General features: G+C 32.0%; 2 protein-coding genes across 7 annotated transcripts; one reads left to right on the top strand and one right to left on the bottom strand.

The window, feature by feature from the left end:
- Nucleotides 1-408: 408 nt before the first annotated feature.
- On the bottom strand, nucleotides 409-12,484 carry LOC134274074 (stromal membrane-associated protein 1-like). Of its 6 annotated transcripts, none has more exons than XM_062756316.1 (13): nucleotides 12,295-12,484; nucleotides 10,457-10,590; nucleotides 10,070-10,155; nucleotides 9,735-9,831; nucleotides 9,584-9,598; nucleotides 8,625-8,687; nucleotides 8,380-8,491; nucleotides 8,122-8,270; nucleotides 6,485-6,623; nucleotides 4,780-4,821; nucleotides 2,682-2,800; nucleotides 2,392-2,484; nucleotides 409-1,736 (listed from the first exon to the last, which is right to left on the bottom strand). In XM_062756316.1, exons 1-13 carry the CDS (start codon nucleotides 12,410-12,412, stop codon nucleotides 1,596-1,598), a joined length of 1,308 nt encoding a protein of 435 aa, XP_062612300.1. In that variant the 5' UTR covers nucleotides 12,413-12,484; the 3' UTR covers nucleotides 409-1,595. The 6 variants fall into 6 exon arrangements, with proteins under 6 accessions (XP_062612300.1, XP_062612301.1, XP_062612304.1 ...); XM_062756317.1 differs by having other exon boundaries at nucleotides 9,735-9,825; nucleotides 12,295-12,483; XM_062756320.1 differs by lacking the exon at nucleotides 4,780-4,821 and having other exon boundaries at nucleotides 12,295-12,483.
- Nucleotides 12,485-14,128: 1,644 nt separating this feature from the next.
- Nucleotides 14,129-17,817, top strand: LOC134274067 (putative defense protein Hdd11). The gene is made up of 4 exons (XM_062756305.1): nucleotides 14,129-14,504; nucleotides 14,816-14,979; nucleotides 16,170-16,264; nucleotides 16,537-17,817. Exons 1-4 carry the CDS (start codon nucleotides 14,294-14,296, stop codon nucleotides 16,772-16,774), a joined length of 708 nt encoding a protein of 235 aa, XP_062612289.1. The 5' UTR covers nucleotides 14,129-14,293; the 3' UTR covers nucleotides 16,775-17,817.
- Nucleotides 17,818-18,031: the final 214 nt, after the last annotated feature.

Raw genomic sequence — 18,031 nt, 5'->3', positions numbered from 1 at the left:
CTACATACAAGCTAGATTCCCTATTCTTTTCTGTTAAATAGTTCATATACATGTATACCAATTTGTAGTAAATAGCAAAAGTGACTGTAGGTGCTTGTTGGCATTATATTGACATGGATGTTATCCTTAAACAGCATTTTTTAGCAGAATGATCTGTCATAGAAAGCTTTTCAGTAATGTTATACCGGTACTTGATTTTTATGATGGTAATATCTCCAACACTGAAATGTTATAAACCATTTGTATGGAAAAATGATTTGAAGGTCCGAACAACTTATTCTTTAAGTATTTTACCCTCAATATCTGAAATCCTTGGATATTTCAAAATTATTTCTCAGTCCAACTGATGAGATAATGACTAAGGTTGGACTGTATGTAAGATATGTAATAAAAAAATCAACGCTGAAGAATTATTATAATGAAATTTATTGATGCACAAAAAATAAAAACAAATAAAATAATAATTATATCTACATCAACAATTTGGCAATGAAAAATGTCCAATAACAGATTGAACCCCTCCCCTATAGACTAAACCCCTTCTTTCAGAGAGTACCTTGTTGAAAAAGAGCAGAAAATTAACATTTTTTTTTTTAAATCCCACAAATTTATCCTTTTTCAAAGAATGTAATACTGACATCATATGCCAAAACCAAAAAAAAAAATCTTACACTGTAATACAATTTCATTTTATATGAAATACTGTTAATTATGATACAGGACCAATAAGGTATATTCTTATAACCACAACATTCAAGTCAATTGTTTAATTGTCTACACAGAAAATGAATAATGTCACACCTTTACATTCACTCACATTTGTACAAAAGCTTGTGCGATTTAAATACTCCTCAAATTTAAAGCAATTTGTTAAAAGATAGATTCACACTTCACTACTTAGTTTTGCTCCAATTTTAAGCTTAATTTTCAGTATATCCCCATCTAAGCTTTTCCCAACCTACTCTTCACCTATGTCATGAGTACTGGTACATGTATGTAATAATGATTTTAATATTTTCTAAGGAGGCTACATTTTTACTGCATCAACAATACTTCTAGGAGTCCACAACATATGAGGCTAGTAAACATATGTATGCTAAATCAAAAGGTTAGATGTTATAAAGTTTAAATGGCCGTCTTTAAATGTTGTGTGCAAATATCCCTGAACTTTCAAATATAAAATTGATACACATGTCAGATGATAGTTTTGTCGATTGCACAAGTGTTAAAACATAACAATGATCAAAAGATATTATAATGATATAAAAAAAAAAAGGCATTTAAAAAAATGATAATCTTTTTTCAAAAATAAATTCTGTTTAGTAGTCTTAGTTGTCTCGAATTTAAATAAAGTGATTTTATTTTGAAATATTTCTTAAATATTCCTTTCATAGCTAATTATTAAAATATTTGAGCTAGTTAAAATTAATTAAAAATTGTTTTTAACTTTGTTTTATTAAAAGTAGAACAAGACCCTGTCTGTTCCCTACTCCCTCGTTAGTTAACTAACGAGATTAAATTGAGACGAAAATGCCTACACATTATCCAGCTTTATGCATGGAATGTTAATTTATCACACTAATATTTCAGTATCATCATTTCCATAAGTTTGTAGAGAGAGTCTGTCCACTGTTGGCAGGTGCACCCCAATTCATAGCCCCCTGGTTCCCCATTGGGACCCCCATCATTCCTGTGTTTCCACTTCCCAAACGCATCTGTGCCATTTGTTGCTGCATCTGAAAATACACAACATTTCATCATTAAAAAACATAGTAGAAAAAAAAGTACTATTAAACTAATTACTGAAAGTATTCAAATACATGCATATTTTAGGTTTTAAAAAATGTTTGATGTACTCCAGTTCACCCATTTCAAGATGAGTAAGTTGGTAGGTTTTTATTATTATAAAATTTTTTGTTGAATGATCTAACTCATTGATAATCATCAAGTTAATTTTTTTCATCTTCTCATTGCAATATATATTGTGTCACAACAGCCTGACTCAGGGGTCATGAATTCCAAAATTTTGTACGAGGGTTCTATGCTCATTATAATCATGCTAAAAACAGTTCAACTGCTTGATGTTTGGAGTAAAGAAGATCTTTGATGATTGTCTTAGTTTTGATGGATTATGCCCAATTCCTTAGATCAAAAGGAATGCTGAAACATAAAATTAACACTTCTTGTTCCCTTCAGCCCATAGATACTATACTAGTATACCAAAATTTGTTGAAATTGGTCAAGGGATTAAGAGAAAAACCTGAAAAAGTTCAAATGGTAAGGGATGACTAAAGCCTAACAGATTGCACGTGACATCTTCACTTAATCAATGTCCTAAAATTATGGCAATTATGTCAAATTATTAGAAAAAATACAAAGAATATCCTTTACCTGTTGATATTGCATTTGCTGCATCTGTTGCTGGTTCCCATACCCTGCCTGGCTAACTGGTGGCATGCCCATCATGTTATACATTCCTTGTTGCTGCAAATATATTAAAAGAATTACCTCTATTTCCACTTAAAATACATAAAAAATCTGATATCTATTACACAATTCTTGTACATCGCTACATGTCTATCATCTAAATTATATATGTTATTGTGGCAACATTTTCTAAATGAATGATACAGGTACGTAAAGAATCTAACTCTTTACAGTGATATGACCATTAGACATACCTGTTGTGGCATATTCATCATGCCCATCTGTTGTTGTTGGTACTGCATGTTTGGTGCCATCATACTGTTTGGTGGCATCCCATACATCCCCATGTTCTGCTGTGGCATGTACACACCTCCTGAAACAACAAATAAAAAGCAATTAAGTAACTTATTGAAGAGGTCTTTAAAAGCATATTAATTAAATGGATTGAAATGAATGATTAGCAAAAATGAATATTTGTGTATACTTTTTATGAAAACATAATGAATAAGATTTTCAGCTAAAAATGGTATGTTGAATAACAATTAAGAATGACATAAGCAAAACAAGGCAACTTAAAGAGGTTATTTCCTGTTTATGTGTTTATGAACTGTTATGTTGGATTATGTTTGATATAGCCAAAAAATATTGTTGAGTATAATAGTCTAAAAATAATGAGAGAAAACTAGAAAACTGACCAGTCAGCAAGGGCCCCGCCATGGGGTAGAATTATAAGGGTGCAGCTTATGGAATGATTCAAAAATATATGACGAATAAGAAACAGCAACTGTATTCTTAAAATTTCAAGATAATTCCTGAATATCTAAAAACCTGTAAATAATATCCTTGTATTTACATAATGCAGTAAAGAACAACTCAACACTGAATGTATATCTAAACAATAATGAAGCTTGTGTTATATAAAATGCCAGCCTTCAATGAATGCAAATACATATATTCATGAAGGCTTGACCTTAACTTCAAAACAAACAGCAGTTGCAAACAAAGGTTTTCATTAATCTTAAAGTGACAGATAAAGATAAGCCTTCTAAATTTTCTGCAGCAGACTAGATAATTAATCCCAAGCGATTAATTGTACTTCTCTCTCATCATTTTCTTCTTAATTTATAATAAGAACTTTTTCAGTAACGATAGAATGAGGTTTTTATCCTACTACCTTAAAAATTAATAATAATATTCTTGAATTTTCATGAAGCCAAAAAAAAAATAAATAAAAATAAAAAATATACATATCTTCTATAATCTATTTCTTGTTTTTAGAATTCAATGAAATCAGAACTCATTTTTGATTTCAACAAAAATAAAGTAAAAACATTTATACTTCAATCCACATTTCAGAGTGTCCATAGCATTCCAAATGGACTTAACTTCAAAACAAACTTCATTTGCAGACAGAGGTGGTAATTAATCTCAATGCGACAGATAAAGATAATGCTTTGGATTTTCTTCAGGAGGAAAGCTAATTAATCCTAAGAGACTCATTCATTGCAGTATTCAGTTTACAATGGGAACATTTTCAGAAGTTATCTCTCTTTGCCAATTCATTCTTATATAAAGTTATGGAATCTACCCCACCACCCCAGCTCCAAACCAGAGGACATAGAGAAACAAACTTCGCATCAAAATATGTCTTTTTGCCTACTGAACTACCATACCAAATTTGAACTTAATTGGGCAACCATAAAAAAAGTTATTAGGAAAAAACAGAAAATTTGTGGACGGAAGAAGGACAGACGGACAGACGGACAGACAGAGTGATTACTATAGGGCACCCGCAAATCCTTGCGGGGCCCTAATAATACTTTTCTCAAATGCTTTACATAGAATGAAGGTGTAAGAGGCTTAAAATCAGTCATTTCTTTTAATTTAGTTTACAAACCTTTCTACATTCTTGAAAAATACATCACTTTCTAAAACACATGTACTTAATACCTCTTATATGAATGTTCATGATTTAAAATAAAGTGCACGTGTGGGGATTTTTTTCTTCTAATATTTAACAGCCAACTTTCAACTTTTGAATACTTTTTCAGATCAAACACACCTGCTCTTTTATACAATTTATAATCAAAATCAAAGGGGGGCATCAAAATATAAATTTAAAAAGTATTTACAGAGTCCAAAATTGATACTTCAAAAGCCAAATAATTATCATACCAAAATTTAACATGCATTCATATCCTACATCCACTGAGTAAGAAATAAAAAAAAAAAAAAAGAAAAGAAAACAAAGCAAATGTATCATATCTGTGTAATAATAAATGCACAAAAAGCCATGAAAGTTCAACTACTTGAGATAAAAGAGAAGCCATAAGCATGCTTGTTTTCCTGTACCTGCTTCATACTGGTACACATCATAGGGAGGGGCATAGCTACCTGTAAGTGGCACACAATGGTTATATCTATACAAGTACTCAGTGCTAAATACACTTTTGATGGACACAAAAAGCACTATACACATGGCTCTACGAATTGTGGTGGTGGTGGGGGGGGGGGGGCTTCCATAATTTTGCTGCTATTTTTAGTATACTATAGAAAACAAGGCTGCTTTATGGACATATCCCCTCAATAATTACATTTAATGCCATCCAATTTTTTTTTTCTTATTTGCCTATCAAATGATTTTTATTTGGTAATGCCCATTCAAATTGAAAATGTTTGGTATGCCAGGCTCCCACACCCTTTTCAAACTGAAATTGCTTATGTACCTGATTATCTGAGATACACAGTCAAGGAAATGATTTTAGACATAGACTGGGCACACAGACCCCCTGGTACGTGAAATTCAGTGTGTGTGGAAATGACATATATGTACAGTAATGTTGGTTTAACAGCAAAAATAGCACCTCATCCTCTTACATTTGAACATGTGTATTATACAGCATGTAATACATTTTTGTATAGTGATTTTTCATTACAAAAATTTATTTTCATTTCATTGAGCTATTTCCAAAAAGTAAAAAGACAGTTAATTTAATGTATCCCAGTGATTGGGAAGGGCTTGCGCCACGCGCCATAGTCGCATTGAAGTGAAAAATGGCGCATTAAATCAATCAATCATGGCGCCAAGGTGCGCATTCATTTCTTAGCGATGTTATTTGGAAATATTTTGCGTACGACTTTCTTTCTTGTTTTACTTTCGTTTTAAATGCAGTCAATTTAAAACAACAAATCTCATTGGTTGAACCTCGTCAAAAAGTACTTCCGCTTAAACGAAGCACTTACATTATGTACAATACTTCATTTATTAGTATTGTAGGGCTGTTCCCTTTCCAAAACTGTCGTAATTTTAACACAAAATACGGGTTAGTTATATTCTAAGCAAGTTCCTTTAAATTTGATGCATTGCATGTTAAAAATCAGATTTGGTTAATTAAAAACGTGTTTTCTCTCGTATTTTATATTTGTTTGTCACTTTGTTATTTTTTAAAATGGCCCTTCAGATTATATTGATGGCCCATTTATTTTCGAAATGGCCCATCAAAAATGTTGACAGTTGCGCCATAGTCCCATTGGCATTTTGGCCTTCCCAATCACTGGTATCCAATGCCATGGGGCATTTAGAAGCAAAAATATTTAGTTTTTAGTTTTGAGGAGAAAAGCAGTTCAAACAAAGTCTCAAATGAATGATATTACAAATCTAGACATTTGATATTTTATTTTAGTATACCAGAACTTTGACCATGAAATAACCTTAATTCCTAGCAATATTATCAGCCATACAACATGCTGTGTTAATTATGATTGCTGGCTTTCTATCTGTGAAATTAGCAATATAATTAATTGTTTAATTTCCCTTGCATTAAGCTGATATTTTAATAAACAACACTCACCCCTTACTGCAATAATCAAGTGTTATTCATATAAGTAGACAATCACACATGTTAGAGTGCAGATAAAGTTTAGTCTATTTTCTTAATTATACTGAATACAACTGGTGCAAATGTCCAACTGCACATATAAACATATAAATTTTAAGTTTATATCAATGCTGTGAAGATTCTTTGTAGGTTAGCTTCCTTATAATGTGTGTATGTACCTGGCACTCCAAACTGTTGTTGCTGAGGCTGCTGAGATGAGGAACTACCAAACAGAGCCATGATGGAGTCTTTTGTAGATTTGTCCTGAGGTTTCTCTGTTGTCGAGTCTTGGAACAGATTCACATCTGTCTCTCCATTCTTTAAAAGATTTAGTGGTCAAAAATTATATTCAGGCTTAAGTTTTCTATAAACTTATGCAACTATATTGTCTACATGTACAGTTTAACCTAGATATCTGGAACACTGATACCTTGAATTGTATTGATATGTCAAATTGAATTTGGAGTCCTGTTCAATTACTCTTAAAGGTACTTGGACACAGATTTGAAGTTATTATATTCTCTTTTATATTATGACTTATATATTTTAATAGCATTTCACACAAAAATTAGGCCTAAATTAAAATATTATTTGTTTGCAGTTGCCTAAAGATATAAAAATGCACCCGACCCAAACCTATTTTTAGCCATTTTGTAATATTATTTTTTACAAATTTTTACATGATATTGAAAGTGTTTCATTGTCAATTTTTGTCTTTATCAATCAGTAGTTTATACCAAGAGTGGAGCTTATTCATGTACAGTAGGCCTATGAAAAACTTTATTTTATGTTATCTGACAAAAATCTGAAAACAATTTTTTTCCAAAAAAAAAAAAAAAAAAAAAAAAAGAATGCCTACCCAGTCTAAAAATTATAGTTCGGCAACTGCAAACAAAGAAATTTTTTAGCTTGGCCTTAATTAAAAATCTTATTCCAAATAAAAGATATTAAAATTTCAAATTTTTTGGCGGGTTTGATTGACACATCCTTGCACTTTTACAAATTAATTTTATTCTTAATCCTTGGAAAAAATGGCAATCTCATTGTGTATAAATGAAAAATATTAATACTATAATTCAGAAAATTCAGATTAGACATGTTCGAAAGCAAAACAAACACACAATATAATGTCAGTCCGTGCAGTTGTGGTAAGCAGATTGAATGCACCCGGTGAATTGTAAACATCAACAAAAACAGAACTCGTGTCCTGTTTACAAAAACTGTGTACATAACACAAGTGTGCTCGATTTGCTTAACCCTGTACGCAACTCTTAGTTCAGAATGACGATATGAAGGAGTTTTGCTTTATAACATTTCTACCCTGAATAAAATTATTTTTCTGGATAAAAGTTTTAATATAAAACTTTTTCTCATTAATACACAACAAGATTGCCACTTTTCCTAAGGATTAAGAATAAGGTTAAAATTTGTGAAAGTGCAAACATGTGTCAATCAAACCCACCAAAAAATTTGAAGTTTTAATAACTTTTAAACGAAATAAGATTTTTAATTAATTTTTGTGTGAAATGCTATTAAAATATATAAGTCGTAATATTATAGAGAAAATGTTGACTTCAAATCTAGTGTCCAAGTACCTTTAAAGTATTTAAACCTTCAATACCTCAAATGCTTGGATATCTCGAAGAAGATTTTACTTGGCTACATTCATGTTATGATTTCATGAGTTCATGATAATGAGATCTGAATGTATGAGATTTTAAATTCTTGATTTTTTTCTTCAAATTTTCATATTCAAATGCTGAAATAAGTAAGCAATATGAAAATATTTTTGGACCAAATTCACTGTACTACGTACCTGCTGTGTTGATTGTAGAGGCTGACTAGACTGTGTAGGTACATTGTTCTGTGAGGAGACAGGTGCCCCCATAAAATCTCCTAACTCCCCTAGTAAATCCCCAGAACCACTGGAGGTATTCTGTTGAGTACTACATACAACAGGCATGTCTGTAAAATCAAAAGAATTAAATATACAAGCTATGCAAACCTAAGCTGTAGTTACAGAGTGCATTGGCTGTACAATTAAAGATTCGTGTATTCAAGAGATCAGACTGACCTAACCCCAGGAGGTCGGCTGAGTTGCTGGATGTTACTTGACTGGTGACTGGTGCTGGTTCCTTTTTAGGTGAAGAAGTGGCTGAACTTTCTGAGGGTTTTGCTTTTGGAACCTGCTCAGAAGAAATCAATGTGTACTGGTTCAGTGAATTTCATGTATAATTTTTTATTCTTCATGTACATGTATTAAAGATAAAATGTTAAACCAAAAATATTCTCAGTGTAGTATATAGGAGGATATATTACCGAGGAGAGCTGAACCACTGACTGTTTCTTTTTCTTCTTCTCCACCTTATCATCCTCTAAAAGCTGAAATTCAATAATTTCTTCATTATCTTAAAATACAAACATACATATACCAAAATTGTAAATTTTGAGTATGAACTTGTAGTAATATAGATTATGATTAAAAGCAAATTCTAGATCTGTGACTAGTAAATATAAAATTTCTACATGTGAATTTTTTAGTAACATTACAATACTATTCTAAATGTGAACATTATTAAGTTAGAGAGCAAAGGGATATAAAGCTCGCTTGTGTCACAACTTGGTCATATTGAGCTCAAGAGGTATATGAAGATTTTTACTTTTAACTTCCCAAGTTAAACTTTAATTGTTCCCCTTTTTTGTCTACCCTTGCTACCAAGTTAGACTAGAAATACAAACCTTTAAAAACACATCTTAAATCAAAAATTAAATAGACTTTAACAAGTTTGAATACATTCTAGATGTATATGAGGATTGCTGAATATCAAAGCATCTACATTGTCACCCTTCTGTTCTTTATCAGACTTTAAAATTGCTAGAACTGTTACTATGTAAAACTGTGACCCTCGTATTAACCCCACCTTAGCTATGTGGAGCAAAACAAATCAAAAACCATTGGCTAGCAAAGATGCATTAAAATATTGGCTTCATGTAATTGCTTTTATAGAGAAGTTCAAATGTAAAAAGATTTTTGTTTGTTAATTTATAAACCTTTTTACTGCTAGCTAAGTATATAAAAATTTCCAATAAATATCTATTTCTGCTCATTAACTAAATTAAAAAAATTCAAATCCCATATATTTACCTTCCATTTTTTTTAAATTAGATTAAAACAGATGACAAATTTTATGAACCACCACCAGAATAAACTGAAATTGTTAGTTCCACAACCAAGGTCTGAGCTAGAGAGAATCAAGCCAATCTACACTAAGACTTACCCCATCTGCTTTTAACTACAGTAAAATCAGGATAAATGCAAACAACACACACACAACAATAATGATCATTCTAAACACCTATGTGATTTAAAATTTTTGCAAGAAAACTGAATGCACTGCATTTTGAAGAAAGTACAACATGGAGACATACCTGTTTGGGAACAGAAAATTTAGGTGGAACCCATTCCCTCGCGATGTACTTCTTCTGTTCATATTTTGATCTAATAAAGGCTTCCAGAGAGCTTTTGCTTTAGTTATGGCATAACAATAATGTTTTTTAATGATTTTTTTTTCTTAAAAACTATGATGCTAATTTGTTTAAATAATCATTGAACTCAAAGAACTAATTTTTCAAATGAGAGCAACTCTCATGCAGAAAATTAACATAACAATTTTGATGATTTTAACTATTTTCACCAAAAATTAATTTTGTGGATTTAAATTCGTCAAAGGAATCTTCTTGAAATCAAAGTACAAAAAGGATACGAGTCTGTCTGAGGACGACGGAAACCGTCCGGAATATTAGCTTCATAGACGGCTCTTCCTCTGCTGTTACCTATTTCCATCATCATCTGATAAGACACAAAAATATGATGGTTTGAATTTTTTTCACAAAAATATATATTTAAAAAGCTAATTAACTTTTTAAAGCGCAATAAATTTTTAGTGATATTCAATTTTAATCATAATTTAAATCCTTGCTAAAAATTTTTATTGAATTTAAATTATTTTTGATTATAGAAGTATGATAATTTTTTGGATTAAAAATAAGCAAACTCCATTTTTTAAATTCAATGCTTACAAATTTAATAGTGAGTTTACCATATGAATTTATATATCTTCCTCAGTATTAATTTGTGCATTGTAACTTACAGACACTTGTTCTGCAGTCCATGTGTCTAGATTCACCGATTTTACTTTTGAAACATGAACTCCCAGATTTCTGTGTATTCCAGCACATCGTATACATAAGAAAATTCCTAAATTCCATGAAGCCCATCTTGGTCCTGAAAAAAGAAATCAAGAGTCATATTCTTCAGTGCCAGTTAATACACATCTATCAAGTATATTGTATGTAGTCTATCATTTGGTGACAGTTGTCAATAAAATATTGATTCTCAGTGCTAAAGATTCTTTATAATAAAATAAAAAAAAAAAAAACGATGTTGACATCTATATGTACATAAAATGAAATTTAAAATTTTAAAAATCAATTTTTATTGACACACACAACAAATACCGAGTAATTTTTATGATAATATGGGGGTCTTCATGTTTAGTAAATAAACATCATTATGTGGTGTTATGAATCTCTGTTGTCGAAATGAAGTGATAAAAAATTTCTTTTAACTAAAATCTTTGCCAATTTAGAAATTTTCCCAAAAACAAACAAATCTTTCTGTTATAAATTTTTATTTTGTGTGAGTTAACACACAACAATTTCATGAAGCGCGCTAGTGCTTCATGAAAAATATGATTTGTGTGAACACACCAATAATTCACACAAAACTGAAAAACATTCCTTATATTTACATTTTACATGTGTGGAAGCAACTAAAATATACTCAATATTTGATTTTCTCGCTGCCCTCTATCATCGCATTTTTACTACATAGCTGCAGCCTCATTGTGATGTTACGTTAACGCATGTTTCTCCGTGTACATTTCTAGGTGTGAGTATACACGAAAATGGTATTCAAAGCAATTTCACAGTTGGCTTAGTAGAAAAACACAGGGAATATAAATATTTAAATATATTAATGGTTTCTACATTCCAAAAATATAACCAGACCCAATTCAATGTAAAAAATTATCAATAATAGAAAAAAAAAATAATAAAAAAAACTTTGATCAAATATCTATGTAAAATATCATATACAATGGGACAATGATGACAGAAAGATATTTACGGCGCGTCGATTTACCCAAATGGACCCAAATGGAACCCAAATGGAAACACAAATGGACCCACGTGGACCCAAATAGAATATTAAATATGTATTATCGTATTTTAATACTTATTCAAAATGATGAAAATAAATGAACTTACAGTTACAAATGAATTTTTTTATTATTAATCTCTAATATTGTATTTTGAAACATTAAATTTTCATAGTATCCTATATACCGGCAAAATTATCTGGGGGTAGGGGCGGGGGGACATCCCCTCCTCCACCCCCCTCCATCCGTTCCTACTGCCATAGAAACTATCAAATACTTCATTTTTGTATTCGATTATGTTCAATAGTTATTACAAATAGAATTAAATTGCATTTTTAAAAATACAATTAAAGAAATTAATGATATTAAAATATTCTCTTTTTGTTTTAATTTCATTATTTTCTATCTTTTAAATAAGTAAAAACTTTTATAATATATATATTTTATATTCCATTTGATTTCCATTTGGGTCCATTTGAGTTTCCATTTGGGTCCATTTGGGTTACATTTGGGTCCAATTGGGTAAATCGACGCACCCAGATATTTATAATTTAACCCCTGTAATCTAGACCAACTTTCGTTTCTTTCTTTCAAATATTCACTAAAAATTCAAGATGTTAAACAGTTAAAATGGTATTTTAAAAACCAAGTCATTGAAATATTAAGGTTTAAAATAATATTCCACTAATATTGTGTAGAACACCACACAAAGACCACAACACAAGGGCAAGATGACTCAATAATGGTAAGCCGAATGGTATAAAAACAACCTTTAGCGTCACAATCCACACAGTATTTGTTATCTTCGTCTTTTAAAAGATTTGATAACACAGCCTGAAACTTTTCTTGTTGGGCCTTGGCTTTCTCTTTCTCTAACCGAGTCGACATTCTCCACCACACAAAACTATTTTTCACTCAAAAAATATTGATGACAACAAACAGGAAGTCAACAAAGGAAGATAACTCATAATTCATTTTTTAACCGGAAAAAAATCTTTTAATAGATTGAAAAAAGTTCTTAAAAGCACATATGTAGATAAGTATTAATACGTCATTTTCTGTCTAACAACTCTATATCTTTCTCTGTTTAGCCATTTGATAATAATTTCTTGAGAAAAAACTTGCAAAGGGAAATAACTCAAGTACCGGAAGTGGGTGGTTTTGAAATCTGACGTCATAGTTGAGTGTGGCGGATTCAATATATAAGGTGGATCCATAATTAATTATCATAATCTAATTGAGTAACATTGATATTTTTACGATTTAGACCCTCTTCCTAACAATAAACACTGAATGAAGAACATGGGGGGGGGGTCTAGGAAAAAAAATTCGTCAAAGTAATTTAGTATAAAGCTTTAAAGTGTACTTTCTTTCACGTTCATGTATCTAGGCCTAGTTTGGCAAAATGAACAATTCAAAATCTAATGATACAATAAACTTTGAAAGAGAAGACTTGAAAGTTTGTCTGTTATCCATAAAACAAAAAACAGAAGTGTTAGTGAAAAGATGATACCCTGGTGTGGCAGCTTTATATATGGCAAGCCTGAACGGTTGAAGTTTCTCACATATAAGTCAAACCCCAAGGTCGAAAGTTCAAAATTATTGATATCCAAAGAAAAGTATTGTCAAAAGGAATAAATATATGAAAGCCATTGTACTCCGGAATTCAATGTTTATTTAGGACTAAAGGTTAAAGTTTTTTTAAAAAGTGGACCAAACTCTAAGATCAAGGTCAAAATTATTTATACCCATTGAAAGGTCTTTTCCCAATAAATACACATGTGAAGTATGGAAGCCCTAGCACAAACTTATCAAAAGTTATAGCCAAAGTTTGAGTATGGTAATTTTTTGTAAAAATGGGTCAAATTCCAAGGCCAAGAGCTAGGTCAAATTTGGTGGTACACAAAGAAAAGTCTTGTCAAAAGGAATGCATTTGTGTGGAATATGAAAATCATAGCCGTACTCACTCAAAAGTCATGGACTAGGTTAAAGTTTTTGCGGACAGACAGACAGACGGAGTGGAAAGGGCAAAAACTATATACCCCCGAATCCTCAAGAACATAAAAAGATAAGTAAAAAGGCTCTATCTTTCTACCATACCTTTGTATGGTGCATATACATGTATGCGTATGTATATATGCATAAAACTATCCTGAAAAGAAAATCAATAGATTGATCTAGTTCGATTCTTGTTCCACGACTTTGTCATTTTATTGCATAGGACATATATCTTATAATTGCACATTTAGAGATATCATACATTATTCGATAAACTTAGTCATAAGATGGAAGATTTGTTTGAGACAACCTGAATGGAATGCATGATTTTCTTTGATATTTTCAAATATAAGTGTATGCATTTTAACGATTTCACGGGATACAGTGTGTTTTTTTTAATATTTGCACATAACTACAGCTTCCACTAAAAATTCTTCAAGCATAGACACCCCACCCCTTCCCCATTCCTCGAGAAAGATTAGATATGAAAAAAGTTTAAAATATTGTTTACAACTCTTTCGGCTTAGAAAACATACAAGAGTGTTTTTGTTTATGAATGAGAGACTCTAGATGTGTTTTATTTCACTTTCTGTGAGTTGTTACATTTATATTTCGGGGACAAGTTCAAAGTTCACGAGAAGAAGTCAAGTAATTTATTACACCGCGATGCCCGGGGGTAAAGGAGGCAGCGAACAGGGAGAAAAAAAGTGAGATGTTAAACTGCAGCATTTCAGACACAGCGGAAACACTGATATTATCTTTATATTTATAATGTGGAGTTTAGCGGTCACTGTTCTTTTGTCCATTCAAGGGTCCGTTTGGTCAGCTTATCCTTTCGACTTTTCAGAGCGGGAATGCAGAGATCTGTTCCCGGAAAGGATCGGAAAAGATTCATTAAATGTTGGAAACGCTCACAGTGAAGAGATTTTTACGATTGAACCATCTGAAACCATACATGGATTTAACTTCGGAAGCACTCAAGGTCTGATAATTTCTCTCCGATAGAATTAATTGATCACCGACTTAAAAGTTCTACTTTTTATTTTTAAAAATAGTTTTATTTTATTTCATTTTGTCGAACTCCATTGCACGTTGAAACCAGATGATAAATATATATGAAAAAGTCTATTTTTACCAAAATATGAAAGAAGAATCGATCCTTTGTGGAATTAAATACAGAAAGAAAAGATTTGAAATGCAAGATATAGTTTTTAATGTTGTAAATTGTCATCTGAAATATTGCACAGCATTTTAATTTTACATTCATGATCACCATGAGCGTTTTATTTTCAGTTTTAATAAAGGCCAACAGTAAATGGCGAATCCAAGGAATCATAATGCAGGCAAGGGTTATCGGAAACTGCAAAGACCCGCAGCAGAAACATCCGGTTGGACATTTTGAGGTCCCTGAAAACCACCAATTCCTGCGGGCAGCGAACTGCTCAGGCGATCAATTTGTAAGTATATATATGGCAAGATGAAAACGCGCGCCCCCCGAGACAGGCGAGTCATTTGTATGTCACCACATTATGATAAGCGGAACATTGAGATACTAATTATAACAAGGTGCTTTGTCAAAGTAGATTAAACACCCCAAGGGACCCAGGCACAAACACTACAACTTCTTATAATGTTAAACAACATTTTATAGGAATTAACATTAACTTCGTTGTGATCTCTGAAGCAGGTGACTGTTTCTGTCTATTAGCAATTTAAATGTGAACAAATGGAATGTTTGTCTTTTGAAATGAATGGCATAGTTTATCCTTGCCTGTCCACCATAATTAATTTCGGGCCTTGGAAGGTAAAAGGAAAACAATTATATGAATGTTGTGAGTAGCGAGGCTACCTATTACAAGCCCAACGTACCAACGGACATTGAAAGAAATAAAGAATGAGGGATCCCAGATAGAAGGACATTTCCTGTATAAAAATTATTATACATTTATCATTGCCAAAACAGCTTCTCCATTGCAAAAAAAAAAAATCACTGAGAAAACAAGAGGGGTGGGGGGGGGTATCAATAGATCAAGATAGCATTCGACATCAATCCCGATGCAAATTACGTCATTTCCGTTATTCACAAGGACAATTTGACACACACTAACACACACAAGTGCGTTTTATGATCTCTTTGAACAACTCCGTTGGGAGGGGATAACAAGTCCAGGGTATTATTTTAAAAAGCATAGAAGTATATGGGAAGAACAAACTATTTATATGTACTGTAAATGTTAAAAAAAAAGGAAAAATGGCGACTATTTTTGCAGTTTGTACCATGTATTCATAAATCTTGCATTTAATGACTGATGAAAAAATACTGCTAAATACTTAATTAAGTAATGTGTTGAAATTCGCGATAAGAAAAAATTACAAATAAAAGAGGGAATTTGACTTTATGGGGAGGGTAGTTTCAAGGCCTCTAGAAGATTAAAAAAAAATCACCGTCTAAAGACGTACACATTTTATTTTTAGTCTTTAAAAGCAGAACATCTCTCCAGGATAGCGTTGTTTCCCATTCTCGCAAATGGACAATGCAAACATTCAATACCAAAATATTATGTTTAAAGTGTATTTTGAATTTTAAGAAAATAGACTCACGCAGAGATCGTGAGATTGCCACTTTTCTTTTTTCTTTCTTTTGCAGAAAACTGTTACTCATAAAAAATATCCAATTAATACAGATTCCATTGTCATCAACTGGTTTCCACCTGAAAATTTCAAAGCAGAGGTGTATTTTGTGTAAGCGAATCTTTACAAGTTATCTATATGTATATCGCAAAGATGCAAGTAAAATCTAACCTTTTTGCACGATTTTTGTCTATCCACATACTCGTTATTAAAAAAAAATACTGTAAAATATGCAATTTTTTAGAATTAATTTTTTTAGTAACTGATTATATTCTCCTAAGAAATTAGCATTAAAATTTGTAATGCTTCAAAATGTAATACTCAAGTCTTAAAATAGGAGATTGCCTCATTTTCTAGTAAGCTATTTTGCATTCCATTGACAGAGCAACAATTGTCTCAGGGAAAAATGAGTTCTGGACAGGCATTGTGAGTCATACCATCCGACACAAGGACAAACCCGTCACCCCCGGGCATCCTCAGTGTCCCATGCGCAGCAAGTACCGCACCTCAGCAACCTCGCGACCATCCCCTCAGGGAAGCACAGGGAGAATTCTTCATCCAAACAATCTATTAATCTGCACCCTCTTGACCGCCATTCTTTGGACTGTGTATCATAACTGACAAATGTGAAGTTATTCAATGTTTTTTTTGTACATAAATTTGCAGCATGGTTTGTTTTAGACAGAATATAATTCAATATATAGGATACTACAGAATTTACTCGTATGTAAAAGTATCAAAATTTTTAGGAATGTCGAAGATATACATTTAGACATAGTATCTGAATTAATTGTAAGCTATCCAGCAAATTAGGCAGTCCCTGGTGTATGAAACTATGCATAGGTCATATACTTGTACACGCTGTGTATATATGTGGCCTTGCAGATATACTGCATACTGTTAATAAAGTAGATTGTTATACCTTTAAACAATTTTTCCCATAAAAATCTATACGGAAAAAGTCTAACATTTCTAATGTTTGACTGAGCGAGCATAAAAAAAAAAATCGTCGATTCGACGTTTGACCGCTGAGTGAGATGTTGGGCCTGTCGATGAGATGTTGGACGGCTTACATCACACAGTGGGCGGAGCTTAATTTCATTTGCATTCGTTGGTGTTCAAGAGTGACAAACCTGAGGTCACAATACGAAAAGAAGAACAAGATACATGCTAAAAAAAAAAGAAAAGTTATGAAAATGAAAGGTATAACAAAACAAAACATTTATTGACTGTGTTCTCGGGCAAAATGCGTTTTGTCGACCCCCGAACCAAACTGTCTGCCTTCGACAGCCTCATGCAAACAGTTTGGTTCTTGGGTCCGACAAAATGCATGTTGCCCTCGAACTCAGTCAATAAATATATAATACTACGTCTTCTCTTCTTTTACTCTGTCTGAAGCCATACATTGTTTAATGTATCATGTACCAATATCCTCAAAGATTATATCTATTAAAAGAAACTTCTTAAAGGTTTTCTAGATCTTTTGAGGGGTAATACATTATTCCCGAGCATCCAATTGACAAGGCGCATGTGGACAGCACATCTTTATGGAATATCTATTGGAAATGACCAATGTCAGGCAATTCGAAGGCCGAAAAATGTAGCATTATAGTTGAAGCTCATATTTGTACACATGTACTTAAATAAATGGATTTGAGCTGAAATGTGTTCACTTTATGGCTGTTCATGTTGTCTCATTTAGACATTTCATGCAATTTTTGTTTTAATGTCCAAACACAACATTTTTCATCCTTTCATTTCTCATCTGTCATATTACAAGTCGGTCTCCGTGTTTCATTACACTTAAAGGTATTATAAGGGTTAAACTAGTAAAATATGCCTCTGTAAACCCCAAAAAGCTGTCTAAAGAACAAAGAA

Source organism: Saccostrea cucullata, unplaced genomic scaffold (genome assembly GCF_032062105.1).
Source record: "Saccostrea cucullata isolate Sc308-1 unplaced genomic scaffold, CSIRO_AGI_Scuc_v1 ctg497, whole genome shotgun sequence".
NCBI classification, from domain to species: domain Eukaryota; kingdom Metazoa; phylum Mollusca; class Bivalvia; order Ostreida; family Ostreidae; genus Saccostrea; species Saccostrea cuccullata.
The sequence above is the reverse complement of the archived record's forward strand: the minus strand, read 5'-3'. Positions and strand labels throughout refer to the sequence as shown.